Source organism: Colletotrichum siamense, assembly GCF_013390195.1.
Source record: "Colletotrichum siamense strain Cg363 chromosome Unknown KSG_Cg363_contig03, whole genome shotgun sequence".
NCBI lineage: Eukaryota > Fungi > Ascomycota > Sordariomycetes > Glomerellales > Glomerellaceae > Colletotrichum > Colletotrichum siamense.
Genome location: NW_023501016.1, coordinates 5451849 through 5477827, shown reverse-complemented (window position 1 = coordinate 5477827; position 25979 = coordinate 5451849). Strand labels below are relative to the sequence as shown.

The window sequence follows — 25979 nt, the reverse complement described above, 5'->3', positions numbered from 1 at the left end:
GTAAAGAACGGGGGAAGCGTAGACTCGGCCGGATGGCCCAAAAGACCCAATTAGGAACCGAGCGTGCTCTTCAGCGAATGGAGAGACGACGAGAAGGGGCAGGCTGCAGGAGGATGGAACTCCCAATGCCATGGGACAGAATGCGCATCCTGACTTGCTGCCATCATTGTCGCGACCCTTCAAGCAGGGCAGAGGCGAGAGGTAGCCAGGGATTGTGCTCTTTTTGCGCCCACCGTGCTGCAGGCAAACAAACCGGGGTAAGGCTGTGTAAGTGCTCAATGCAACGAGCGTGAGCATAAGCATGAGAAAGCTGCCCTGGACTTGCGATGCCGATATGGAATGAAGTCATCCGTAGAACAGATGGCATATGGCAGATGGAGATGCATGATAACAAGAAAGAGGGGTCCGCCGTCGTTGATGTTTCCACGGGCAGGCTCAAAGAGGCATGGACTCGATGAGAACGGGTCTTCTATCCGTACTGACGGGGAAAATGGAAAGGCGCCCCAGCCCAGTTGCGGATCGTGCATCGCATCGCATCGCGGTGCTGCCCATAGCAGGTAGTGTACTGGGTTGCTGGGGACGACAAGACCGAGAACGAGAACGGGAACGATTGGGATACTCTACCGTGACGTTGGACTGTTCTTCGTCACTGGAGGTGGCTTGGAGCTGGATGGTTTCTTGTCCATCGTGCGACGGAGGGATCTGGTCTTGTCTGGGTTGGAGTTTGTATGGGAAGAATGTCTCGTCTGTTGCGTACGCAGTGTGCGTAGCCTTCACGCCGCTGCGGTGGCTTCGCCGTAAGCTTTTGACGGGTCATCTTGGCAGTTGAGCGGCGCAGACGATGACTGACAGGCGGCGGCAGTGGCTGGTTTGGCTGGGCCGCTGAAGTGTTGTGTAGGTTTGTTTGTCCATCTCAATGTCTGTGTCTCAGTCAGTCAGCCATCGCAGAGGAGGCGAACCAGCCTTAGTCTTTGCAGTGCCTCGTTGGAGGACCTGAGCTGTTGCGCACGTACTTCGTGGTGGCAGCCTGGGTGCTTGAATGGAGGGGTAGGTAGTGCTGAGTGTGCTGTAAAGGTGTTCTGTAGTCAGCCAGCTGCCAACCAGAGGCCAGGAGACAGCGAGATGACGACGATTCATGTGAAGAAGAGGGGACGGCACGAACAGGCAGGGTGGATGGAATTCTGAATTCTGGGTGGAGGAGGCGACGAAGAGGATGAATTGAATTGAGCGAGGCACTGCGACTTGTGCGGCTGACACTAACTGTGAAAGGCATAACTCTGGAGGGAGTGGGCCCGCCACCCGCACAGCACCAGAGGGACGGGGCAGATGGGCCAATCAGACGTGTTGAGATGCGCATGGAAGGTGCCGCTGGCGGGGGCCTTTCATAAAAGGAAGCCATACCAAAAACGGTAATGCAGATTGGGCTTGCACCTGCTGGGGGCAGGGGTGTCCATCCTCGAGAAAAGTACGTACCTGCCTCTAGCGCGAACCAGTCTGTCTGCCAGTCCAATCCACTGCAACCGCTACTGCAACCTTCTTCCCCAAGTGCGACCACCAGCACCTGCACCTGCGTGTTTGTGCCTGTGCCGTGCTCGTGCCTGTCAGCTGTGTCTTCTTTCCAGGCATTGAAGGAAGTCGCCATCCGCCATCTCGTCCGTCTCTGGCGTCGCCTGCCTCGTGCGTGGTGATCGAGACTGCGACCATGGCATTTGCCGGTCTGCTCCTGCCACTGAAGGGACTGTGACTGACCAGCATAGACCCGTGGCTGATGGCCTGCTGGCCTGCTGGCGGTGGCCCTTTCCTCTTTCCAGCTGGTTGCCGCGATGGACAGGTAGGCCGTGTGGCCGCCTACTTTTCGACCTGTCGACCGGGTGGGTGGTTTGACTTTTGGGCCCAGTCATCACAGACCTAACTCAATTCGCCCTTCAGCAGACCTGTGCGCACGAACATGAACATGGAGGGGAAGAAGTGAGAAGACGACGAAGAAAGTCTTGGGCTCACCGGTTGCCCCTCGTCGTTGCCCTCGTCGTCGCCAGAACCGCAGGTGACAGTCCAGCAGCACCAACAATACCCTGCAGATGCCGATTTGACTGGCTTGCGAGGTCACTTCCCCGCAAGCAAGCAGTGGGAGGTACTTGCGGCTAACTTGATTTGGCCTTTTGGGCGCATGGCGGGGGTCTGGCCGGCGCAGTCTGCCGATGTCGTCTTGGTCCATCATCGTCGCTAGGAGTCGTGGAGTCTAAGGACCAAGACACGGCCACTCTTTCATCTGGTCTGCTGCTGGTCGCGTGGACGTTGGCGTTGTGCTTGTCCGCCCCCTCCTCGGCTGTCGAGGTCTAGCTGCTGCTGTAGTCTGCGGCCCGTCACGCCTGTCTACCTACACAGAGACACTAAAGTAGATCAGCTCTACCGTGGTGGTGGTGACGGTCCTGCTTGCAGCGACTGACAGTGGCGGTCTGGACTGGTCGTCGCGCCTCTCAGGTCTGAGGTGACAATCGAAGAAGGGCACAGGGACAATGGACGAAGATCCAGCGTCGAAACCCCAGTCCAGCTGGACGACAAGCTCCATTATTGCTCGAACCATTTTGGAAATGGATGCGCATCCACTGGAGCAAACAGCCAGCACTTGGGTGGGATAGACGAGAGGGTACGTATCGCTGTCGAATCCGATTTACGGGAGATGCAGAGAGCAGGTGGTGTGTCGGTGGCAGCAGCGCCTCAGGAGTCAGGCAATCGACCTCTATTGACAGGGAAGCAAGGAAGAAAGTTCACTGGCGTATTCCAAAAGCTCAAAGATTAGCTAAGGCGACGAAACCTTCCTCAGGGCTAGCTGGGAAGCAAAATAAAATAGACACGGCGACTTCTCAGGTACAGAAGCTCAAGCCGAGGCCAGGCAGACTGCACAGATACGGGATACTCGCATCGCATCACATCAGACATCGCATCTCTCAGCTCAGCTCAGCATCAGTGCGCGTATTCTCGACGTATTCGCTGTCGCCGCACCAGGAGGAGGAGTCCAAGCTTTTCAACAACAAGGGCCCCGGAAAATTCCACGAGAAAAAAAAAGAAGAGAAATCAGTCCAGAGGGGAGCCACCAGGTCTTGGCCTCCCGTTGCATCTCCCAATGTCTTTGTGCATCTGCTGGCGGCCGTGGGTGTCTAATTGCTAGTGCACCGCCCGTAAGGACGTGGACGTGGACTTGGACATTGCCAGCTGCCGCCAGTCCTAACAGAGGAGGGAGAAGAAAAAAAAGACAAAAAAAAAAAAAAAAAAAAAAAAAAAAAAAAAAAAAAAAAAAAAAAAAAAAGAGAGAGAGGGCGAGCGACTGACAGAGAGAGGAGTCCCCTGCAGATGCAATCTTGGCTCCATTCACATCTTCCCACTCCCATTGAGACGCCCCCAGCAAGCCCCCGGCTGCCACCCCAAGCGAACAGCGGGGCCACCGCTGTCCCCGGTCTGGGTCGTGGTCCATCCACTGATCCAAGGGCCACAGAGAGAGGGACCACCTAGGCAGGTACGTACCCGACAGGGTATGGTGCATCCACAATCTCTCTCTCTCTTGCTCTCCATCCCATGTCTGTCACTCCACGGCCCTCACCCTCACTCTCTCTCTCTGCTCGGCGCACTCTCTCTCGCTCGTTCTCTCTCACACCCGTTTCTGGTTGTCTGCCTTCCCAGGTTTCAGTAGTCAGTCGCTCTATCCCGTACTCGCAGTGTCTCTGCCTCTTACAGGCGTCCCCAACAGCCAAACAGCCATATCCATCGCACTGGAGCTTGTATTCGTGTACCTGCTGCCGCCATGCGACTGGCACTAATCCACTCACTCCCAATGTACCTACCATGCACTTCACTATGCTATGCCTTCCTCATCCACATTCACATCCCCAATAAAACCATCGTGACACCCTCCCCTCCGTGCACGTTTGCTTTCCTATTGTTCCCTCCCTCTTCCCGTCGCGTCGTCTCTTCGAATCCGCCAAGTTCTCGTTGAAGGTCGTCCCGTCCCAACTGCCCTGCACTGCTGAACGGCCTTGCAGTCTGGTTTCAACGCCCCCCAGTCCTCCATCCACATCAACCGCCATCTGGGTCGTGCTTGCACACAGTCCCTTATTCGTACAGGCACACCCTTCAACAAGGCAGCTCTTCCTGCTTGTGCTCGTCGTCGGTCTTGCTCTCGTCCTCGACCTTCTTCAACACCTCTTTCCCTCCATCCTCAGCCGCCTTATCGACCTCTCTCCCCTCGACATCTTCCTCCCTTTATTCTCTCTCTTGGGTGCTTGTCTCGCATCCTCCCTTCCAGCGTGCCAACCAGCCCCCGGTTGACATCACAAGGCCCCTTCCGTAGGCCTTGACTTGGAGAGAAACACCCGTCATTGGAAAGACAATTCGCCTTGGCTCCTCGCCCCCGGCCGTCATCTGCCTCTGCGACTGCAACCGCGCCGTCTCCTCACCTTCTGGCTGGGACCATTCGAGTGGGTTGATATCAGGCCATCGCCGCTGGACTTGCGCTGCTTGAGCACCGTCTGCCTCTCCTGCCACCAGAAAACAACCACTCCGTGTTCCTCGAGCTGTTGCAGAGTACCTGCCGTGTCTACTACTGTACGTCACCCAATCCTCTCTCCTAATTGGGTCTGCGTTGATCTCAATTCCTGCCTTGCATAACCTGCCTCCCCAAGAAAACGCCTCACCCTTATCCTGTTGTGCAACCCAACCTTTCCGCCGCTGATTCATACTTTAACCTCGCCATGCCCTGACTAACCCGCCTCCCAGTCTGCCCAGCAGCGTTTTCTTGGCAATTGTCTAGTCTCCTTTTCTTCAACAACGGGACAGACATCTTGGGGTGCTTGAATCCTTCTGTCGAACACCTCTACACAAGCACAGCACCACCGAGTATCGTATTCTTAGCAGGCTCGCCAGCTTCTCCCCCGAGCAATTCGCAATGGCTGCCACCGTCGAAAAGACGACGGTCGACCCGACTGTCGCAAGCATCTCCGTCCCCGAGAAGGCGGCCTTCACCACCACTACCGAGGGTATCCCTTCTGCCAACTTGACGCCCGTTCCCACGACGACCCCCGAGAAGAGTCTCGACCTCCACCGCGACAGCAACCTCTCCACCCCACGATCCTACCGCAATGAGAACCCTTTTGACACCGATATCGAGGCCATGATCACGGCCACCTCCTCTTCCGACCCCTACGCCATGAAGACCATCACCACTACCAAGGCAGACTGCCCCACGATATGGCCGGGGAAGCAGGACTGGAAGGCTAGGGCGAAGGCTGCCAAGCGTCAGAGAGATCGCAGCTCCTGCGCCTGCATGGCGAAAATGAGCAAGAAGAACCGCATCATCACCAAGATCGCTCTCGGCCTCCTCGTCATCGGTGTTGGCGTCGGTGTTGGCTTTGGTGTCAGCAAGCCCCTCGGCGCACCCATCTGGGGCGATACCAGCAGCAACAGATAAGCGAGGCACTTGCAACAGCAACAAACCTTGCCCACGGAATGCCCACGGGGTGCGGATCATCATCTAACCAACCCACGGATCAAGCCGAACATACTCGGATAATACCCAGTCAAAATCCGACGCCGTACATTCGAGTCGCCTTCCCTTCAGCTTGTATTATATACAACGACTTCTACACTTTCACCAGGCCCCGACGGCCACATCGGGGGCTTTCTGTTTTCATTCTTCTATTGTCGAGCCCAGTCACCAAAGAACGGGCGGTAACGGACCAACCATAATGAACAGGCGTTTTCGGAGTCAATTGCATGGACAACCAACTAGCGAGCGAGCAGCGGCACTTTTCGATTCAGTATCCTACAATAAGGGAGCAACCCACCCTTCTCGTAGCCGTGATACGCGCGACCATGGGATGGGCTATTGGGGCAACTGGGCGCGAGACACCACCTCGTGTCCGCGTTCGCAGGAGCAGGAGCAAGGGCTTTCCTACTTCAATTCTCAGCAGGGGAGAACAGCACCAGCACTTTTTGTACAAGGGTATTGGGGCGCTTCTACAACAGCGTTTTTTGGGAAGGAAGCATGCAGTTTGCGACAACTGCGGTTTGTGAGAAAAATGGGATTATTGCGGAATGGGATCTTATTGTCCGGCTACTATTAGACGGCCGCTCTATTGCATTAGGGTATCAGAGAAGAGCAATCAAAGAGTTTCAGAGGGCAGCCCGCGGTCGAGAAGCGCTCTGGCCGACGGGCTGTTCCCATTTCTTGGTTAACACACACTTTTCCTCACGCTGCACACCACTCCCGATGTTTGTCGTCAGGGTCATCCCTCCTCTGATGTGTTTTGGCCAAAGTGATTGACTTGAAACAACGCACGTTTATTGGGGTAGACCCTTTTCCACAAAACAATAGCTGACAGTTGATAGGCCACTCCACCTCGGCACTCGCCCATTCATGCTTTGATCTTCTGGGACGCACCCAGCGGACGGCATCCCAACCGTCTTTCCGTCCTTCCAAGACAAGATTTTGAGTTCGAGTCTTCCCTTCCCCTTACCTTCCCGTCTCAGAGTTTACGGGATCTCTTTCCTTCATCCAAGATCTCGGAAAGGGAAGGGAGAGAAGTATAACGACGAGTGTTAGAGGATCCGCGGTTCGTACCCGATGGTTCTCACGCTGGCTGGCTTCCGCGGGGTGTTTGCCTGGATCTTGATTCTCTTTGCTCTTTGCTATCTTGCTTATCCCCGTCCAAAGTTGTACAGTGTAGCCTACAGATGCTCTCTCTCTCTCTCTCACCCCTGTCTCCCTCGCTCATCCAAAGTACGAGGACGCATCGTTCTTCCATCTGCGGTATAGTTTGGGTTTCTCCCCCATCTGCGACAAAAGCGGTAAGCATGGTAGATGCGCCTGGTCGGTGCTCCTGCCCACCTTGGACAAAATGCAGATGGAACGAGCCAAGACGGACGGAGAGATTTCGAGATGCGGCTCTCTTTCTCGCACACGCATGACAGGGGTAGGGATGGCGGTTTGTTGCTCCTCTTCCCTCGTTCTGCCGGTTTCTTGTGTCTGTGGGCTTGGCCTTTAGACGACCCGTCCGCAGGAGGTGCAGAGACGGGGCCACTCGATGAGCGGCCACGCCTTGCAGGTGTCGCACCGGGGCGGGAGGTTCTTCGGCGCGTCCGCGGACTGGGATGCGTCGGTCGACGAGGATGAGCCCTCGCCGGCGGCGACGTTTCTCGGGCGCCGAGACGTCGCAGCCGTGGTGGTGGTGGTGGGCTGGCCGGTGCCGGTGGCGGCCGCGGCTGTGGTAGCCTCGTTTCTGTTACTGTTGCCACTGCTGCTGGCCTTAGCCTTGCCCTTCTAGGGCTTGGCGGGCAGCTTGCCGGCGGCTTTGGCGCTCATGCCAGGCGGGATCATATCCACGTCGGCGACGGAGGTAGAACTGCAGGAGGAGACGGAGGACGAGTAGTTGAGGGTCGGGGAGCGGCCATTGTTGTAGTACGAGGGGATTCCGGCGGCCCAGTCGGGGGTGGAAGGCCGGGAGGGCACGAGGTCGGTCTCGGCGGCTGCGGGGGCGGTGTCGGTGGCCTGGGAGGAGGGACAAGAGTTAGTTGGGAATCGTCTTGGGGTTTGGCTGGGGGGCGGGGGTGGATGACGATTTGGATCACGCCGTCGGCGTCACGGCCCACGATCAGGCGGCGCGAGTAGACCTCCCCTCCTCCTCCGTTCCGCCCCCGTCTCCTGACCTCTTGTGTGAGAGGCTCGAACTTGAGCCCGAGGCGAGGCCGGGACGGGTCGAAGGTGGAGGGATACGAGCCGCACTCGGAGAAGGTGTGCCGCCTGCCCCAGCCCGGGAGCGTCCCGTGGGGACGGCCTTGGCCGCTGCCGCGGCTGTACGGCCACCAGGAGGCTGTCCAGAGGGAGGGAAGGGGGATAGGGGGGCGCGGGTGGCAGAGGGAGTTGTAGGGCGCGCCGCGGTCGTCGGTGTCGGTGCTTACCTGGTTTGTGACGGTGTCGTCCTCGAACCACCAGTACTGGCGCAGGGGGGCCGCGGGGGCGGTGGAGAGATCCTGGAGCTCGATGTCGCCATTGGGGTGGTTGCGAGGGGCGGCGGCCCTGGTGGTGGTGATGTTCTTCTGCTTGGCGTCGATCTTGCGGTGGGTGTAGGATTCGTAGGCGCATAGGATCATCACTAGGATGGGGACAAGGGCGAGGATGTAAAATGTGGGAGTGATGTCGCCTCGGACTGCGGGCTTGTGGGCTGGTCTCGAGGGGGTAGGGGTGGGAATCAGAGAGGAGGGGGATGCTGCGATGGTACTGAGGACGATGCTGCTAGAGTTGGACGGGGTGTCTGTGACGCGGAGTGTGATTGTGGTGATGGAGAGGGTCCGGGAGGGGTCTTGGAGGGAGGCGGTTGTGATCGAGGGAGGTGTGCTGGTTGTTGGAATGGGGGTGGAGGGGTCTCTGGTGATTGTGGTGGTGAGTGTGAGGGTCGCATCAGCGGGAAGCGGGAAGGGGAGGTACCTGAAGTCGGACATTGTGATGGGAGTTCGCCTCGAGTGAGGTTGGTTTGGTGTGGTGTGTGGTGAGGGTATCGCCAGATTGGGTTGGTTTTGTGAGCAAACGAGGCGCGCGCGTCCTCGGTCTGTTGTTCAGGTGAACCACTATCCTGGTCTGAAAGCGCTGCGTCTGTTTTTCTCAAGTGAGAAACCACGTTAGTTTGGGAGATAAGATAAAAAAGTCACTTACTTCTTAGATTGCGTCGCCGATTTTGTGATTGTTGATTTTCGTGTGGGATAGGAGGAGGGAAAGGAGAAGTCTTCCTTTTGAGCGCTGGCGTTTGCGCGCGGATGGATATATGCGCTTTTCTTTTTGTCACTACTCACAGAAGGCCTAGAGCAGGTCTTCGAGGGTCGAGGACTGAACAACTGTGAGTCTGTTCACAAGTTCGAGAAGAGGTGAGATGCAGGTGGGACAATAGCTTTGTTATGGGTGGGAAAGTGCGGGAGCGAGGCTGGTGGTGAACAACCGAGCTGGGTCCCAGCGCGGTCTGGTTCTTCACAGATGGCCTGTGACTAGGCGGGCGGGCTGGCTTTGTGAAGATATTGAAGGGGAAGAAAGAATTTTGAGTAGGGGTCTTTGTGGGTGGTTTGTGTGGGATCTGGGGTGGTGTTTGGGATGAGGGTGCTTTGTTTGTGGGTGGTATTTAGATGAGCTGATGGTTTGGGTGACTGGGAGGAGAGGAATGAGGCAAACTTGGTACCAGACGAAAAACAACAAACAAGGATTTTGAGAATCTGGTATACGCAGGTATTCGACAAGTTATTCGACTTCAGTATTCTGCGATAAACCACTCACGATCCACTATCACCAACATCGCCAGATTCAGGGGCAAACCCGATAAACCCAGCGCCTCCACGAAATAAACCAAATCATCATTTTTATATCAGGTGAGTCAAACAATCATCATGGAGACTCATACTCGTGCCGTCGTTGCCATCGTTAGCGTTGCTGTCATGGTCGTCATCGGTGGTGCTGCGGCGATACTATTTGTCTGGCGGGAAGACGCGCGCCTTCCGAAGGAGGTCCGGGAGGAGATCGAGTCTAGACCTTGAGAGTGCCTTCAATATGGGTATCTGAGGAGCAGCTGAAGAGCCCTGCTGCCGCCAGTCACGACACGTAGAATCTTGGTTTGTAAAATTCTGCAATCATAGTATGTTTTCGCACATCTACACGTATATTGTCTTCCATTCGATGGACTTGTCTTGATGCCATCATTGCTTTCCAGGAATTGTTCCCGAGGGGGGGTTGGCTTGGGTACTGGGAAACGCCGCTAGGGGTAACATTGTCTACAAGATCTTTTGAAAGGCACGCGCGAGGCCGTGGGCTTGCATATGGGCATGTCTTCAAAATAACTGAAAGAGTCTCTGTGATGTCCGAGACAGCGGCCGAGGGACCTCAAGTAAGCCACTTTGGCGAGTAGGGTTGGGCTGCATCCGTGAACTGGAAGCCACTATCACACTGCACCGAGGAGTTCTGCAATGTCAACTCGATAGCGATAATTCACGCGCATGTGTCTCACTGTCTTTCTCACTGGAGCTTGACGTTTCTCGACATGGCCCATGATTTCCGTGGCGATCCCCGACCATGGTTCACATACCACGGCCGTGCAACATGAATGGCAGGTCCAAATTGCCGAAACGGGATTTGACTCTTCTCCTTTCCAACATAGCAGGTATCATCTGGAATGCCTTCTCGGATCAACTGGGCTGGGCTGGGCTGGACTGGACTGGACTGGGCCAGCCCAATGTCAAGGAGGCAAGCTGGATGTGTGGAAGAAGGCGGAAGGGCTGAGCGCAGCAAGGACACCGCCCCAGGAGCGGATTCCAAGCAGGAGGTCTCGCGATGCAGGAGAACGCAGAGTACCTTAGGCGCAGTGGCTAGAGGGACTCTCAGATGGCTATTCTGGTAGTTACCGAGAACCCTCCTGCCTTTGGCATCAAGAAGGTAAGGCACTTGGAAAGTGTTTCTTAGGCTCACCCATGACTGCCCTCCTAAGAGATACGTCCACCTTCCACGATGGGTCACTGTTTCCAACTTCCACTTTCCCATGGGACCGAGACGATGCAACGACATATACCCCATGAGACTCGGGTGCCTTCCCACCTTGACAGGTTCCTATCGCTTCACTCCTCACGGCAGTCGCTTCTTGCCTTGCCATGGCCAGTATCGCCAACGCAGTTGCTCTGGTCGATGCCCTCCTCCCCCTTTTCCGTAGAGTGGCTCTTTCCTTCAACCCCGTGATCACAAGTCTCTCGGCCGATCATCTCTCCACTGGTGATCCTCGTACCTTGCTGTCGGCGGTTTCTCTGCCTCTTCCAACGTCATGATGCCTTCCTGGAAGCCTCTCGACACCACTCATGGAAGGCAGCGTCAGGCTTCCTACCGCAGGAAGTCTCGCCGATCGTCTGCAACAGGCAACCGCGAGCCCCCTCGACGGCAAGGTGATGGATTATAAATAACCGCCTTCGACCCCGCCAGTGCCCAGATCTCTTCAACTTCATCTCTCACATCCCCAACCATCATACCTTTTTGCAGCATCAACCACTCAACAAATCTTCTATCACAGCAGCTTCGTCTTCCAAACTTCGTCTGCCGGCCCGCATCAGCCGAGGCCTCATCTTCCAACCCTCTTTTGCCCAACGTCTGCTTCCAAGCTCCACAGACGGCAGCACGGCTCTTCAAGCATCACCCACACAACGCCCACCATGGTCAAGCTCGCTCTGTGGATGCCCTTGCTCTCGCTTGCAGCCGTCGCTGTAACAAGTCCCGTCCAGAGTTCCCCAGACGGCAGAGACTTGAGGTCACCAGACAGCCACGCTGAGAGCCTTTCCGAGAAGAAAGAGCGTATCAAGTCCACGATTTCAGAAGGCATCATGTTTGTCTCTGGTCGCACCAGCAAGGCCATCGACTCGTTCCCTCAAGAAATCACCGACCTCGTCTACACCACCCTCGACGACTTGAACGTCGCCGTCAACCAAGATGACATCGACAACAGTGACCATGCGAACGAAACGGCTGACTCTGGGATCAGAGACTTGAAGTCACCCGACAGCCGCACTGATAACAGTCCTGACAAGAAAGCGATCATCAGGTCCACCGCTTCACACTACATCGGCGTCACCCATGATCAAATCAACTGGGAAATCGACCAGTTATCTGAAAACCCCATCGACTTCATCGATGATCTACTCTCAGCCGTGGATTGGCTTCAATTCTTGGACCTTCCTCAAGGACTCCTCGGCATCATCTCTGACATCCAAGAATACATCGCCAAATTCTTTGAAATTGAAAAGACTTCTACCGAACACGATTCCACCCAAGCCCCACCGTCCGAAACATTCAACAGGGCCACGGAATTGATCAAACAAATGATCGCAAGCAACTTCGGGATCGACTTGGCACAGGCGTTCAACGAAGCCATCCCTGAGGGCGTCATGGAGAAGTCCTTTGCAGACTCCAACGACAACAACGACACCCGCGAAGTTGAATTCACCGCAACGGAAGCCACCTCTTCATCCTTGGTGGAGGAATGTGCGCCCGGGCACAAGCTGCATGACTCCTGCGCGTCAGAGGGAAGGCGGTGTCTCGGCTGGGATACGCGAGGGCGGTGCGTAAAGTGGTCTTGCCACTGCGTGAAGCAGAATAGAGGCCTTGTCGACAGCAACACCCGCACAGATGAGATCGCTGCAACGGAAGCCCACTCTTCATCCTAGGTGGACAAATGCCCACCAGGAAGGAAGCTGCATCACTCCTGTGCGCATAAGGGACTGTGGTGCGTACAATTTGATTGGCGCGGGCATTGCATGCGTTGGTCTTGCGCTTGCGTAATAGAGGACGGAAGCGCTCCCGGAGGCATGGCTGAGATCGACACAGGCAGTTCCACCAAAGCCTCCCAAGAGATGATCACCAACGGCCTTTTCGGCAGCCTCAATCCTTTTCACGTTGAAAAACCGTGCTCTCCTGGAGAATATCGACCTCGGCTCTGCTTCTGGTCGAAATGTCTCGCCAAGAGTTTTTGGGTTTGCGAGGAATGGGGATGTCCTTGCGTACGCAGGCCTTGATTTGGCGGTTGGATGTTGCGAGGGTGATTGCTCGAGTATCAGCAGGGACATTATGGAGAGACGATGCGCTCATGACCTAGGAAACCCGTAATTATTAATGCAATCATCATTTCCAATCCTCGAAACCATGGTGACCCAAAATGTCTGAATGATGCTCCTTCTTCCAAAAAGAAACCTTGAACTGTTGTTGCAGGTGACGTCTGGATCGCTGAGCTTGCGGCTGCAGGCACCCCTGCTCGGGATCTGCCGAAGGGTGGGTCCATATGGAGCTGAGGTCCGGCGTCAACATCAACACCAATTTCAACCTAACCAACTCCTAGTCCTCGCGAGCAAACACACATGTGCTTTGAAAATCCGCAAAAATAGCCCAGTCTATAAGATCAACCTGCAATGGTTCGTCGAACTTCCCCCAAACTCTGCAGACCCCCTTGCCGAAAGACTAACCCGTTCGCCCTCTCCCAACCAGAACAAGGACGCAAGCCATACGTACGTGCACATGCACCGCGCGCGCGACGCCGACCTGTTTGAGGACTTTTGCAAGGACAGGCTGCCGGACGACGAGGTGTACGTGCCGCCGCAGCACCAGCCGATCAACCCGGAGGACGAGGACGACGTGGTGCCGGACCAGCACGCGGCGTTTGGCATCACCAAGGCGACGCAGCGGCAGAAGGAGGCCGCGTGGAAGGATCTCGGGCTGTCGGGCTTGATGAACCGCGGGCCGCCGATCGTGAAGGGCAAGGGTGCTGCGGGAGGTAGTCGGATGCCGCGATGAGGGGGTAGTGCTATGATGGCGAGATGATGGGGCGGGTGGTGGGATGGCGTTATGGTATACCCGGGCATTGTTTTTGAGGGTCACGGATAGAGGATGGAGGTATGATGGCAGAACTCCCTGTGCAGTGGCTTTCAAGAGGGCAGATTACGCTGCCACGGGCAGAGTTAGAGATTGAACAGTTTTATTCATCAACGCAGAGAATATGCTACTCGCGACCGTACGATTCAAATAACCCCAGTGATGATGTGGCCATCTGCACAAGTGAAATAACAACGCGAAACCCATCGCCTCAAACGCCGCCCATGCCCCATGAACGCCGTCAAAACAACCATACTTCTCTTCCTCCCCCAAGCACCACCCGGCCGATCTAGCTCTTGCCCAAATATCCCTCCCTCTCCAACACCTCGGGGCGGAACTTGACCAGGAACACGGTCATACCGAGCCACATCTCCTTGTCGTCCTTGAGGTTATGCGCGCTCACGCGCGCGGGGAAGCCGGCGCCGTCGCAGAGGCCCTCGACGATGCCGGCCATGAAGGCGGCGCAGTTGAGCTGGGACAGCTCGCGGGGGACGCTGACGTAGGCGTTGACGAGGGGCTCGTTGTCGATGATCATGTACTCGTCGGGCTTGGCGGGGTCGGCGCTCTTCTCGAGGCGGTCGGCCTGGCGGCCGAAGAGGTGCTGCCAGGCGGACTGCTTGATGAAGTGCAGCAGGTTGATGATTGTGAGGGGCCGCAGCTGCGTGCGGGGCGCTTCGCGGAAGAGGAGGAGGTCGAGGAGTTTGAGGCCTATTGAGTGGCCTTGGACGTTGAGGCTGGGGGGATGGGGGTGTTAGCTGTGCTGCGATGGAGGAGGCGATGGGGATGGGGACGAGGAGACAGGAAGGGGAGGCAGGGCGTACCGTTGCTCGAGCTCGGAAATGTCCTTGACGTTGCGCTGGGCGTACGAGACCATCTCGCTGAAGAGGTAGGCGAAGCTGGCCTGGCTGAGCTCCGCGGTTTTCGTGCGGTTGAGGGGGCGGTGGTAGATTGTCTTGCCGTTGGAGGGGTACCGCAGGCCCGGCGTCTCCTTGCCAGGTACGCTCTTTGTTGTTTGGATGTTTGCCATTGTGTTTTATCTGGGTTGTTGTTTCGTGGACGATTGCTGTTATGGAGGTGGCATTGGGCGTGTCGTGTCGTATCGTGGAGGTTTATTGCTTGATGCGAGCTGTCCGGAAATCTGGACTTCGGCAGTGCGCTCGCGCTAGGAGTGACGTTGGAAGGCTGCAAGGGTTTTTGGGGTAGCTTGTGTCGTGGCGGTCGGGCGCGCTGGGGAATTTGGGGCGGTTGATACAGCCTTATCGGCGATTAGATAAGAGCTGGGGTTTCAACGTCTCACGTTGAATGGTGACAGTCCATTCGAACGATTAAGACGGACATTAGTCGGTGACACCGCTATTTCATGGGTTATAACATTTCGCAAGTTAGCGCAAGCTGGCTGTATCTTTCAAGAAACTTTGAAACGGTTCTTTTGATTTCCCTCTACGCATTACCCCAGGCGTTTATCGCCCTGTCTATAGATACTGAATACTACCAAATATATGACTGAAAGAAGTTCTGTCCGTCCTTTTGAAATATTGAAGAAAATCAAGCAGCAGCCTTCGTCTCCGCCGCCTCAGCACCCACGCCCTTCTCGGCAGCACCTCCGAGGTAGTCCTCCGACTCGCCAATCAGCTTGCCGCCAGAGACCCAGCGCGCCGTCCTGGCTTCGCGCTTCTCCTTGCACATGGCGTTGAGGGCGGGCCAGTAGACGTCGTGGTCGTACTCGAACTCGAGCTTGCCGTCGCTGAATTCGGTCCACAGCTGCTCCTCGGGGACGTACTGCTTCATGTCCTCGTTGAACTTGAGCTTGTCGCGCGTCATGGGGTCAATGAAGGGCGTGATGAGGCGGAAGAAGCCATTGACAACCCATGGGACTGTTGTTTCTCGTCAGGTACACCATACAAGATAAGAAATGACTGAACATACCGTTGATGATGAGGGCCTTGCCGAGACGCTCGGGGTAGTGCGTCTGCAGGATGTGCAGCACCTCGCGCGCGAGGCCGATGCCGGGGGCGGTGTTGCCGCGGCTCTTGGAGGTCTTGAAGTTGATGAGCAGGGCGAGCTTCTCCTGGCCGGCGGGCATGACCTCGATGACGCGCTCGAGCATGAAGACGAGGTGCTGGACCTGGCGCGGCGAGGGGTCCGTGTTCTGGCGGCCCGGGTTGAGGTAGTGGCAGGGCCGGCGCTCCTTGTCGAAGCCGAGGATGATCTGCTTGCCCGTCTCGTTCTCGGGCGAGATGTGCTCCGGGGTCAGCGCCTCGACGCCGTACTCGCGGCGCCAGGCGAGCGTCTCGAGCAGGCGCTTCTCGGCGTCCTTGGTCACCCACTTGGTCGCGCGCAGGTAGCGGAGGAGGCACTCGCGGGTGAGCCACTGGCGCTCCGAGTCGGTGAGGGGCCCGGACTTGTCGGCGTGGGCGGCGGTCGGGCACTTGACCTCGGACCAGGCGCGGGCCTGGGCGAGGAGGGCGTCGTACTTGGACTGCTGGTCGGGGGTCAGGGGCGTGAGGGCCGCGGTGGAGGAGGCCGGGACGGGGGCGGCGAGGGGCGTCTTGCGCGGGCCGGCGACGGGCGCGGAGGATTTCTCCTCGGTGCCGGGGTAGGCCGGGGGTGGTTGATCGGCGACGGCGGCCATTTGCGGCGAAAGGGGGGATGAGTGCTCGGGGGGTGTTGCGGTTGTTGCGGGTTGGGGGCGGTAGTTGCTCTGTGCCGCAAGGGGGTACCTCAAGGGAAGGGTGTGATCGGACGTGTTTGACCCGACTTTGACCTGACTTTGTCTGTGTGAAAGGGATCTGCGGGGAGGGGAGGGGGGCGTGTTGAGTTTGCAGAATGGCACGTTGCGGTTCGTGTCGTGTCGTGTGGTGGGTGAGTTGCTAAATGTCGCTACGTTGATGGGAAAGGGGGGCGCGGACCGAATGGGACTAAGGGACTTGTGTACTTGGGTAGGTACTTTTGAACTTTGTCAATCCTTGAGGTCTTTAGCAGGTCTCAGAACTCGGGAGGAAGAGGAACAGAGAGAAAGAGGTTGGGCGTTGACTCTGACTGAGTGAGATACTTTTTGGGCGCTTCTCACACCGCCAGAATTCAATTCTAGATGGATTTTGTGCTGACTCGGTAGTGATTTCCGGTGTGTTGAGATGAAATGAGGTGAGCCCATGCCGGGAAGCTCAGTTCCGGGCGATAGTGTCCGCACCAAGAGCCCAAGGGTCCCGCTGCCGTGCCTTGCGTTGCCCAAAGTTCCTCTTTAAAGAGTGATACTGTGACCTTGACGTGCTGAGGATCGTCACTGGAAAACGGGACTTGGGTATCTCAGAGGGAATTATTGATGCATGATGGATTGGGTGCATCTGGGGAAGAAACACTGCAACCTCGTGTGCTCTGACTAAGATGATCCTTCCAATGGTGCAGATGGATGGACTTGTGTTCTCTAAGGTGCAGCCTCTGCTGTGCTCTGCAGATGCGGCCGCCAAGCACCAGCTCAGGGACCAAAAAACCGTTGAAATCTGATTTCTGGGAGGTGCAGGACCCTGTTGTCGCCTGCTGCAGCTGCAGCTTCTCGGCAAACCCCGCGCTAGACCGGATAAAGAGGGCACCGGTTACAATGTTGCTGCTGGAAGGAGTCTGCTGAATGAGATAGAGTCCTTCCTTCCTGAACTGAAGATAGAGTGGTGATTCGGTACGTACTTGACCAAAGATCCAGCCAATGACGCCGGCGGCGAGTTTTGCGGAGTGGTCGCGACTTGAAACCTCGGATCTTCATCAACCTTCAAGACAGCCCGTCACCCGCAGGCCTTCCGACGACGGACGAGTGCCCTTCCTGTCTCTCATTGAGTCATTGCAGCTGCCATCTTCTCGCAGCCTGTCAATGTCAACAGCACCCAAACCAAGGACATCCAAGGCCAGCACCGTCTGTCACTACGTACGGCACATGCAGAGACGAACCTACCCACCATCACCACCACCACCATGATGGCACATCCACCACTACCATATCACCACCCATGTCCGATATGATGGCCATAACGACACGGCATACACTACATCCTCGCTGTACATGCCACGCAGTAAGACATCACCACCAAAAACATCAACAAGCACAAGCCACCGACCACTTGCTTGGGTCCAGCAGGCGTTCTCTGCCGCTTCCGCAACCCGCAACCAAAAGCCCAACGATCGTCCGCCTCCCCGCTGGCCGGCTTGCCCTCGCGTGGTTTCAAGTCAAGAATAATCCATCTCGATGAAAAGGTGGAAGCCGCAAGAAACAGACGTACCATTGGGTCGGCCGGTCCCTCGGGCTTCCGTGTCCGTGGCTGGGCGATTGATCACGCTGGCCCTTCCCAACTGCCCGGAACGCCAACCATCCGAGCCTGTGGCTGCAGCCGAGCGTCTGGCTTCTCTCCCTCCCGAACACCAGCGCATGCGGCCCTTGTCACGTAGTGTCAACCGCCTGCCTTGCCTTGCCTCCAGCAGCAGAGGTGTCCCCACTACCGTCCGTCCCTCCCTTCCCGAACGGTGGAAAGCCTGAACTCGGTTCTTCGTTTCCGAACCATGGGCCATCCCTCCAAGCTTCCACACCACATCAGACACACCACCACCATAACGACTTCCACCTGCTATGTACACGACGACAACGGATACACCAAGCAACAACAAGCGTCGTCTAGCCCAATCACCCTCCCGCCCAAATATGCATCCTACACACAAACCATGAACTCATCCCATCCGTGCGGGCACGCGCCGTCGTCCCACAATGCCAGAAACTTTGGATCCCAGAGACCACTCCTCCTGTGACTGGCAACCGCCCTTTCCGTTCCACCCTTCATCGTAGTCGCATCCGTTCTTAAGAAAGACATCTCGGGAGAGCCCTGTCTACCTCTTGTCGGCTCATGGACGGATCGTCGTCACATCAACCCGCCCCCTTCCTCACATGTCCCTCCCCGCCGACGAACGAGTCCTTTTCAGCCGTTGTAGCCCCTTCGGGAATTTGAATGTCCATCACTGATCGACGCGGCTCCCGGTCTTGAAAAGAACCGGTACCGTAACCTCGCCGCAGAGTATATTTCCCGGATCGACCGCCAGGATTCAACCTCTTTTTGCATCCGGATGTTTCACCGCCCCAATCATACCTCCTTCGCCCGTCAGCTCCAAGTCGCACCGAGAGAGAGACTCAGAGACTGAGAGCTTCTTAAAGCAACTATGGTCACCCTCCTCCCCTCCCTCTGGCCATGCCCAGATCTCAAGAAAGTCTCTCTCCACGCCCCCGAGAGCCTGTCTTCGTGGTTCAACATGCCGTTCTCTACCTACCTCGTCCAGGCCTCCGTCGCGGCCCTGCTCGTCGTCCTCGGCGTCCACATGCAGACCACCGCCGCCCAGGTAACGCCGCCGACCTGCACAAACGTCGACCAGCCGAACCCCCTCTGGGCCCAGCACCCGAACAACGCTACCGGCGTGCTCAACGTCACCATGGCCATCTTCCCGATCCCCATGGCCGCCGCGCGCCAGATGGTCCCCTTCGCCATCTTGGAAAACAACCTCCGCGCCGTGATGCCAGACTTCCCCGCCGGCATGTACCCTGTCGTCGTCCAGGCCGGACACGACCACGACATCCGCTTCCAGGACTTTGGCATTCCTGACTTCAGTGTAAGACCTTGCCTGGCCCCCGAGACATTCTTCTGTAAAGCCACTCACTGACACACTTTGGCGCACAGAAAGCTGGATACGAGTTCCCCTTCCTGGACCTCCTCGGCGACGGCACGTCCAACTTCCGCTGGGCCCCGGAGCAGCTCATCTCGGAAACCAACCCCGCCGCCGTCACCGGCTCCCAGGCCTACGGCACCACCGTCCACGCCGCGACCTTCGCCCCGGACTGCAACGCCTACAGCGCCCTCTCGACTTGCACCGGCAGCACCTACTTCAACGGCTCCTCCGCCGTCGGGGACAAGCGCATCTCCCTCACCATGCGCCGCGCCGCCGACCAGATCCCGTACACGCTGTCCATGTTCGACAGCATCATCAACCAGCCCATCTTCGCCAACGGCACCGCCTGCGATCAACAGATCCGACTCTTCAACACCTCCCTGTCCCAGGGCGCCTTCGCGCCCGTCCCCGTGCGCGGCTCCGTCCGCTCCAGCCTGGGGCCCTTCCCCGCCGACGCGGCGTTTGGGGATGTGGCCGGCTTCCAGGTCGCGACGCCGTTCATCGAGAACAACTACCTCCCGTGCGATATGTTTAGAGGATACAACCCGGTTAAGACCACTTGATACCCCCTCACTGCAATGTTTAATGTTTTTTTTTTCTGCCTGTTCTTTTTCGGAGTTTTGTGTTGGGCCGACCTGAGAGTCGAAAGACGGAGTGGCCCGGACCTTTTATGAGCTCATGATGGATATGACCCCGTATATATTCATACCTACACATATAGGGAGCTGGGACTGCGCGCTGCAGCTGCTCCCATGGAACGTAATACATGAATGCAGGCCTGATGGTCTTGCTATTTCTCTCCACAAAGGTCTCTTGAATTTGTGAGAATTAACTTGGAAGGCTGTGGTGACTTACACAACCGAGGCAAGCTTGTCTTCTCGCTTGTTTTTCAGGAGACACCGCCCAAATACCTAATATGTGACATTCGAAATCTGATCAAGTAGGAGAGGGCTATCGCCTGTGAATGTGGCTGACATTTACGCAGATGTCATGCCCGCTTGTGACCTACCGCCACAAGACCTGGCACCAAGCCGTTCGAAGGAGATGACCTCGGCCGGTTGAGGCGGTATCTTTGGCCCATCGTGTCACTCCCAACTTTCAAACCTGGACTCACGTGCTTTGAGGCCTCTTGCGGGCAATATGAGGTTTACATGGTATGGACTCGTGCCGTACCTCACGAGAGGTGTGTATTCACGTGTAAGCGGCATTGGGGGGGTTCTATTAACGAAGCAGGCAGGCTATTGGTGATTGCAAGGCGTCGGACTGGCTTAGAAGATGGGACCCAAGTTCCCGAATAACGAGAATCAACTCTTCCAAATCCGGCAGGTTGAAGACTTCCACAGTTTCTGTTGATGTCTGACACTCACGACTGCCGCCAGGATGAGGATGTCGAAGGTGAAGGATCATGGGTCACTGATGGAGTTGAGAAACGCAGTGAGCTTGTTGGCCTTCGCCCGGATATGGTTCAAGTGGTGTTTTCGCTGAGATTAGTCGTATCAGTCTGAGAATGCCACGCAAGGAGATGATCAGATAATGGTTATGCAATGCCGCGAATGTCGTGCTGCTGACAGCCGGCCTTTTCCGGGAAGGGGAGAAGAGACGCTGCATCAAGGAACAGGACGGCAAAGGGCTCGCATCCTAAGATTGAATCGACCCAAGAAAACAACAGCCGTTTCTTTCTCTACTTCCACCAGGCAGCAGTGGTTCCGTATGATTTGCACAGAGAAGGCTTTCGAGAACTGCCACCGATCCTGATTAAATTCAAGGGTCATGAACTTGAATTGAGAGAGTCAATGGACTCAGAATTAGTTTTCGACATCACTTGCCATGTGTCGCCATGCTTGATGTCGACCACAGCATCAATCGATACTGTCCACTGCCTCTAGACCAGCCTTGTCTATTGGATAATGCATTTCTCCAGACCGACCGGGGGTTTGAGCCATCAAAGCTGTCAGCCACAACCCGTCGCTTCAACTTGCGCATCTTGAGATGATGTGCGCCTTGGCACTGACCAAGATCGATGGGGGGTCGCGCATCATCCCATTGACTTTTTCGAGACAATGAAACGACGTCACACCAATCCCTTTTCTCCTCGCACGACGGCCCTTTTTTCGACAATTCCACAACTTGTCGTCACCATGCATCCGGCCGAGAATGCTTAAATGAATTTAGAGTCAAGCCTCGCCCTCTTCAGCTCGCTAGACGTCTTCATAAAGATAAGATGGGTTCATGCACGATCGAGGTGAAAGGGCGGGATGGGGGCAGCTAAGGAGCTTATTCGAGATTAATTTGTGGGTGTACCCAAAGTTGCCGCTGCGCGTGGGGGGAGCAAAAGCAAGCTTACAATCTATTTTATCCCCCGAGGACACTGCCATTGGTAAGGTAATTAATTAAAAACCATGCGCAACGAATCGCAGCACGGCAAAATCGGAACATTTCATCCCAGCATGCGTGTGTCACTTTTTGGTCTTTGGTCTGAAAGAGGAGCGGTAGGGCGGAAGGGCGGCAAGTAGAGACGAGGGGATCGACGAATAGGGCGCCTCAGAGGTCCCGAAGCGGCCACCTTCGGACGGATTGAAAACGCGACTGGAAACACTCGACCAGGAGCTGCAACGTCGCTGGCGGTGGCTTGCGGGGGCCGCTTGGCGCTTTCGGGGTGGGTGAAACGTCCTGATGTGACCTCCCCAGGTCGCTAAATATTCCTTACCACACAGTTCCAGCCACTGCAGAGCCTCCCACCTCCATCCTCCCCCAGACTCCAACAGCGACATCCCCTGTCCTGAAACTTCAGCCTCAGACTCTCGTTCGAGACGGGACGGGGACGATGTGGTAACGAAAAGGACTGGCGAGATGGGACGCCACCATGGCCACGGCCGACTGAACAAAAGCACCACAGAGCCAGGCGGTGTTTCCCCTTCGCCGTACCTTTCTCTCTCTTCGCCTCTTCCTTCTCTTTCTCTCCTTGGCGCTGGCGCATTTGCTCGTTGGTCCTCACTCATTGTTCGGTCAAGTCTGGCATCGTGACCCTCTTTTTTTTTAATAACATCATAAGTATCTACATTCATTTCTCCAAAGCGGTAGATCCGCCTTACCAAGCCCCAAGCAGCAGCAAAGATGGACATGTCAGAGGCAAAGTACGCCAACCTCCACCTCGAGGACGACGACCGCAGCAGCACCGAGGTCGAGGAGTCGCTCATCGGCGGCGGCGACGACAAGTACACCCGCGACTTCGCGAGGCCGCAGAAGAGGAGGAACCGCTGTCTCAGCATGCTCAACTCGTCGCGGTGGTTCGTCGACACGATACTGCTTCTCGTCATCCTCGGCCTGCTCGTCCGTGAGAGGATGGACAAGCCCCCCGTCAACCCCTGGGACTTTGGCGGCGACCTGACGGGCGTCAGCGGCCACTTTCCCCAGCAGATCAAGAAGTTCGAGATGGACTACGAGGGCAAGTACGCGCCCAACGACACGTCAAAGTTCTTTACCGACGAGGTGCTCAACAACTGGAACGAGCTTATGCCGAGTAAGTTGGAAACTTCCTCAAAAGGGGATGAGAGGAGAACACTAACAAAGGGAACAGTTGGCATGGGTTTCCAATGGGTCAACGACACGCACAAGTACCACGACCTGCCCACCCCCATCGTCTGGCCCGAGAAGACCGTCTTCACCACCTCCATTACCCACCAGCTTCACTGCCTGGTAAGATCTCACTCACCTGGACTCATGATTGCATCAAAGCCAGGCTAACAACCATCTAGTTCGCCGTCGTCCAGACCTACTCCGGTCTCAAGTCCGGCCACGAGATCCCCGACGACCACCACTGGCACATGATCCACTGCTTCTCGTACCTCAGAGAAACCATCATGTGCAGCGCCGACATGGCGCTGGAGGGTCTCGAGACCACCTTCCCCGACCACAACGGTGGCTCCGACGGTTGGGACTCGAAGCACGGTAAGTCTGCGTTACGCCATCGAGACCTTCCAATACTGACGATGCCCTCACAGTGTGCAAGGATTATAATGCGGTCAAGACTTACCTGGAGAGCGTCAGGGCGTACGACGATAGAGAAATCTTTTAAGCCAGCACTAGGCATTTTCATATCAAAAAAGAGACATATTGGGCCAATTATTTTCAACCTTTGAGGGCATATTCAAGCATCTAATTTCACAGACATACCATACAAATAAAACCTACCAGACTTACCTTTCAAGCATTCCAGTCTTCCGTTGCATACTTCTTGAGAAGCTCATCATACATCTCGGCAGGCTCACGCAGCTTTCTCTCAAACTCCAGCTCCGCCTCCATCTCTTCAGGCGTGAATAACTCCCACTCGAGCTGCAGATCCTTGGGCAACGGCAACGGCGTACACATCGCACATCCTTCCCCGACATGGCAGTAGCACTCGTTCGGATCAAGCCGACCGGGATGCAAATACCCCTCCCACCGCGGCCTATCCGCCTCCGGCCCCGTCCAGATCAGCCGCAGATACCGCCTCGGCGACCGCCACAAAACCGCCCAGCTCTCGCCTTTCGTGCGCAGGACCGGATTGATGTCGAAGAAATCGTACCGCAGCTCCTGCTCCCGGAACCGCTTCCACGCGAACGGCGTCAGCGCCCACTTGTCCCACTTCCAGCTGTTCTGGTTCTGCAGGTTTGTATCCTGCCAGAGCCGCCACCCGTGGTACCAGGGGTCGCAGGACATCTCGTACGTCTTGAACAAGCACGACAGCGTGACGCAGCGCACCGCCAGCTCGGGGAACAGCCGCGGCTCCCTCGTGTAGTCCCAGTGCCGCGCGTCCGATGCGTCCGCCGGCTTGCTCGACCACGCGCGCACCTCCCCCGAGAAGAATAGCGGCGTGTGCGACGCCTTCATCCGCGAGATGGCATGGTACATCGTCTTCAGAAACCGCCGCTTCTCCTCCCGGTCCATCTTTATAAACTGATCCAGAAACTTGAGCGGGAGGCTGCACAGCACATGAAAATACCGCGCCATCTCCTCATCCGGCGCCGCCTCCGGAAGAATAGGCTTGTCTTCATAACGCACGCCGTAGGGATACCACGCCCTCTGCACGACCGACGACCTGAAAATCGTGCACCCCATATCATCAAACTCGGCGTGCGACAACGGCAGCAGCATCCTCCTCTCATGGTCCTCCTGCATCAACCGCTCATCCCACAACCGCTGCCTCATCTCGTAAAACTCGTCGTCCACCTCCTCCCCAAACAGCACCTTCTCCCGCTCCTCGTCGTCCCAGAAGACATTGCGCTCATACTGCAACCCCACCGCCGCCGCGTCCTCCTCGATCCCCTTCTTCCACGCATTGTTCACCTTCGTCGTCCAGTACACGTCCGCACAGGGTATGTGCTCCCTCTCCAGCGCGTCCCCGAAGTCGCGCAGCATCGCGTCCACCTCGACGGCGTAGTGATTCAGCGTCGCCTTGAACGCGCAAATCACCTCGGCGAAGTCGCTCTTCGTCCACCCGCGGAACACCACCTCCGCCCGCGCCAGCCGCGTCGCGTACGTCTCGCCGGCGACTCCCGTCGGCGCGCCGTTCACAAACGTCGCCTCGCGCGTCTGCCACCGTGCCCCTCGTGGGAAGAGCGGACGGGCGTAGTACGCCCTGCGCAGAAACTCAAGCCGGAAGAAGGCGCGCTGGAGCCGCGGGCGGGTGTCGAGCGCCTCCCCGTCCTCGTCGACATCCACATCGACACCTTCAAACAGCAGCGGTCCCTCTCTCAGCCCCGCAAGCCGCTGGAACGCCCACCTAAAGTTCTCGGGATCCTCCCCGCCCTGGTCCCTCTCCAAACCCCTCCTCTCACCCAGGGGATGCCTCTCAGGCTGCCCCCTCCACCGGAACGAGCGCCCGTCGCGCCAGCCGTCCTCCCAGTCGGCGATGCTGTCATAGTACACCCCGGGGTTCTCCCCATGGCCGACGTCGCCGATGTGGAAGAGCAGGCCATCTATGATTCCCACGAGAGCACAGAGGTCGTGGAGGTCCCAGTGGGCTGCGTTGCGGGGGTCGGCGACGGCGTCGGCTGCGAAGTCGGCGTCGAAGGCGGCGCGGTGCTTTTTCGAGAGGAGGCGGCGGTCGACGCAGGAGAGGGCGATGGGCCAGGCGGAGGGGGCGATGTGGTGCTTGAGGATGGTTAGCAGGTTGTCCTTGAAGGCTTGGGATAGGGGTGGGGATGTTTTGGAGAGTGTGCGGGCTGAGGCTATGGAGGGCTGGGCGAGGAGCTGGGAGAGGAGGTCGTCGGGGGAAGGGGTTGTCATGGCGATTGTGCAGGTTTTGAAGAGAAAATCGTCTCGGGGACGAACTGGGAGAGAGTCGCCGCAGAAGGAGATGAGTCGTCCAGCTTCTGCTGTGAGCAGGACCCGAAGGCGTGGTAAGGGTTTTGAGACAAGGGGCCGGTTGACGATATTATTCGACGTGGAGATATCAGAATGGCGGAGGGAATTTTGAGTTGAAGTGATTGAAATCAGATATGACGACTCAAGCAAAACTAGGAGCAGCGACGAGCATTATCAAGTGCTTCGGATACTTATGTGATGCGATACAGTTCATTGAACAACAGTGAAGCTATCAGACAGGTACTTCCCACGCTACTGCCAACATCCTCTGTTCACACAAGGGCATGGTTTCAAAGCTCCATTCTAGAACCAGGTTGAAGACCCGATTTCACAATGCAGAAAGTTGATCAAAGGAGTTGTATAACAACAACACTAACGCTGCTCAAACCTTGTCGGCACTCTTTGTCTCAGCTGAACAAAGTTTCGGTTCCCGCTCCTCCCAGCCAAAAATCTTTTCGGAGATTCAAACGTGACGTTGTGAAGTCACAACCAGTCGACTTACACGATCATCGTC

General features: G+C 56.7%; 9 protein-coding genes across 9 annotated transcripts; 4 read left to right on the top strand and 5 right to left on the bottom strand.

Annotated features, from left to right (window-relative positions):
- Positions 1-2141: 2141 nt before the first annotated feature.
- On the bottom strand, positions 2142-2584 carry CGCS363_v005420 (uncharacterized protein; the record flags this gene model as incomplete). The annotated part of the gene is made up of 2 exons (XM_036637269.1): positions 2142-2326; positions 2392-2584. 2 exons carry the CDS (start codon positions 2582-2584, stop codon positions 2142-2144), a joined length of 378 nt encoding a protein of 125 aa, XP_036497543.1.
- Positions 2585-4939: 2355 nt separating this feature from the next.
- Positions 4940-5461, top strand: CGCS363_v005419 (uncharacterized protein; the record flags this gene model as incomplete). The annotated part of the gene is made up of 1 exon (XM_036637268.1): positions 4940-5461. The coding sequence occupies one exon, from the start codon at positions 4940-4942 to the stop codon at positions 5459-5461; it is 522 nt and encodes a 173-aa protein (XP_036497284.1).
- A 1851-nt stretch (positions 5462-7312) lies between these two features.
- On the bottom strand, positions 7313-8490 carry CGCS363_v005418 (uncharacterized protein; the record flags this gene model as incomplete). The annotated part of the gene is made up of 2 exons (XM_036637267.1): positions 7313-7540; positions 7621-8490. 2 exons carry the CDS (start codon positions 8488-8490, stop codon positions 7313-7315), a joined length of 1098 nt encoding a protein of 365 aa, XP_036497283.1.
- Positions 8491-11220: 2730 nt separating this feature from the next.
- apc13 (Anaphase-promoting complex subunit 13) lies at positions 11221-13348 on the top strand (the record flags this gene model as incomplete). The annotated part of the gene is made up of 2 exons (XM_036637266.1): positions 11221-12046; positions 12897-13348. 2 exons carry the CDS (start codon positions 11221-11223, stop codon positions 13346-13348), a joined length of 1278 nt encoding a protein of 425 aa, XP_036497286.1.
- A 367-nt stretch (positions 13349-13715) lies between these two features.
- Positions 13716-14453, bottom strand: trs31 (Transport protein particle subunit trs31; the record flags this gene model as incomplete). The annotated part of the gene is made up of 2 exons (XM_036637265.1): positions 13716-14160; positions 14248-14453. The coding sequence occupies 2 exons, from the start codon at positions 14451-14453 to the stop codon at positions 13716-13718; spliced, it is 651 nt and encodes a 216-aa protein (XP_036497285.1).
- A 518-nt stretch (positions 14454-14971) lies between these two features.
- On the bottom strand, positions 14972-16058 carry PDR16 (Phosphatidylinositol transfer protein PDR16; the record flags this gene model as incomplete). The annotated part of the gene is made up of 2 exons (XM_036637264.1): positions 14972-15300; positions 15353-16058. The coding sequence occupies 2 exons, from the start codon at positions 16056-16058 to the stop codon at positions 14972-14974; spliced, it is 1035 nt and encodes a 344-aa protein (XP_036497288.1).
- Positions 16059-18619: 2561 nt separating this feature from the next.
- CGCS363_v005414 (uncharacterized protein) lies at positions 18620-19683 on the top strand (the record flags this gene model as incomplete). Its single annotated transcript, XM_036637263.1, has 2 exons — positions 18620-19063; positions 19132-19683. The coding sequence occupies 2 exons, from the start codon at positions 18620-18622 to the stop codon at positions 19681-19683; spliced, it is 996 nt and encodes a 331-aa protein (XP_036497287.1).
- A 2551-nt stretch (positions 19684-22234) lies between these two features.
- Positions 22235-23195, top strand: ustYa-5 (Oxidase ustYa; the record flags this gene model as incomplete). The annotated part of the gene is made up of 4 exons (XM_036637262.1): positions 22235-22640; positions 22698-22816; positions 22876-23068; positions 23122-23195. 4 exons carry the CDS (start codon positions 22235-22237, stop codon positions 23193-23195), a joined length of 792 nt encoding a protein of 263 aa, XP_036497290.1.
- A 128-nt stretch (positions 23196-23323) lies between these two features.
- Positions 23324-25387, bottom strand: CGCS363_v005412 (uncharacterized protein; the record flags this gene model as incomplete). The annotated part of the gene is made up of 1 exon (XM_036637261.1): positions 23324-25387. One exon carries the CDS (start codon positions 25385-25387, stop codon positions 23324-23326), a length of 2064 nt encoding a protein of 687 aa, XP_036497289.1.
- Positions 25388-25979: the final 592 nt, after the last annotated feature.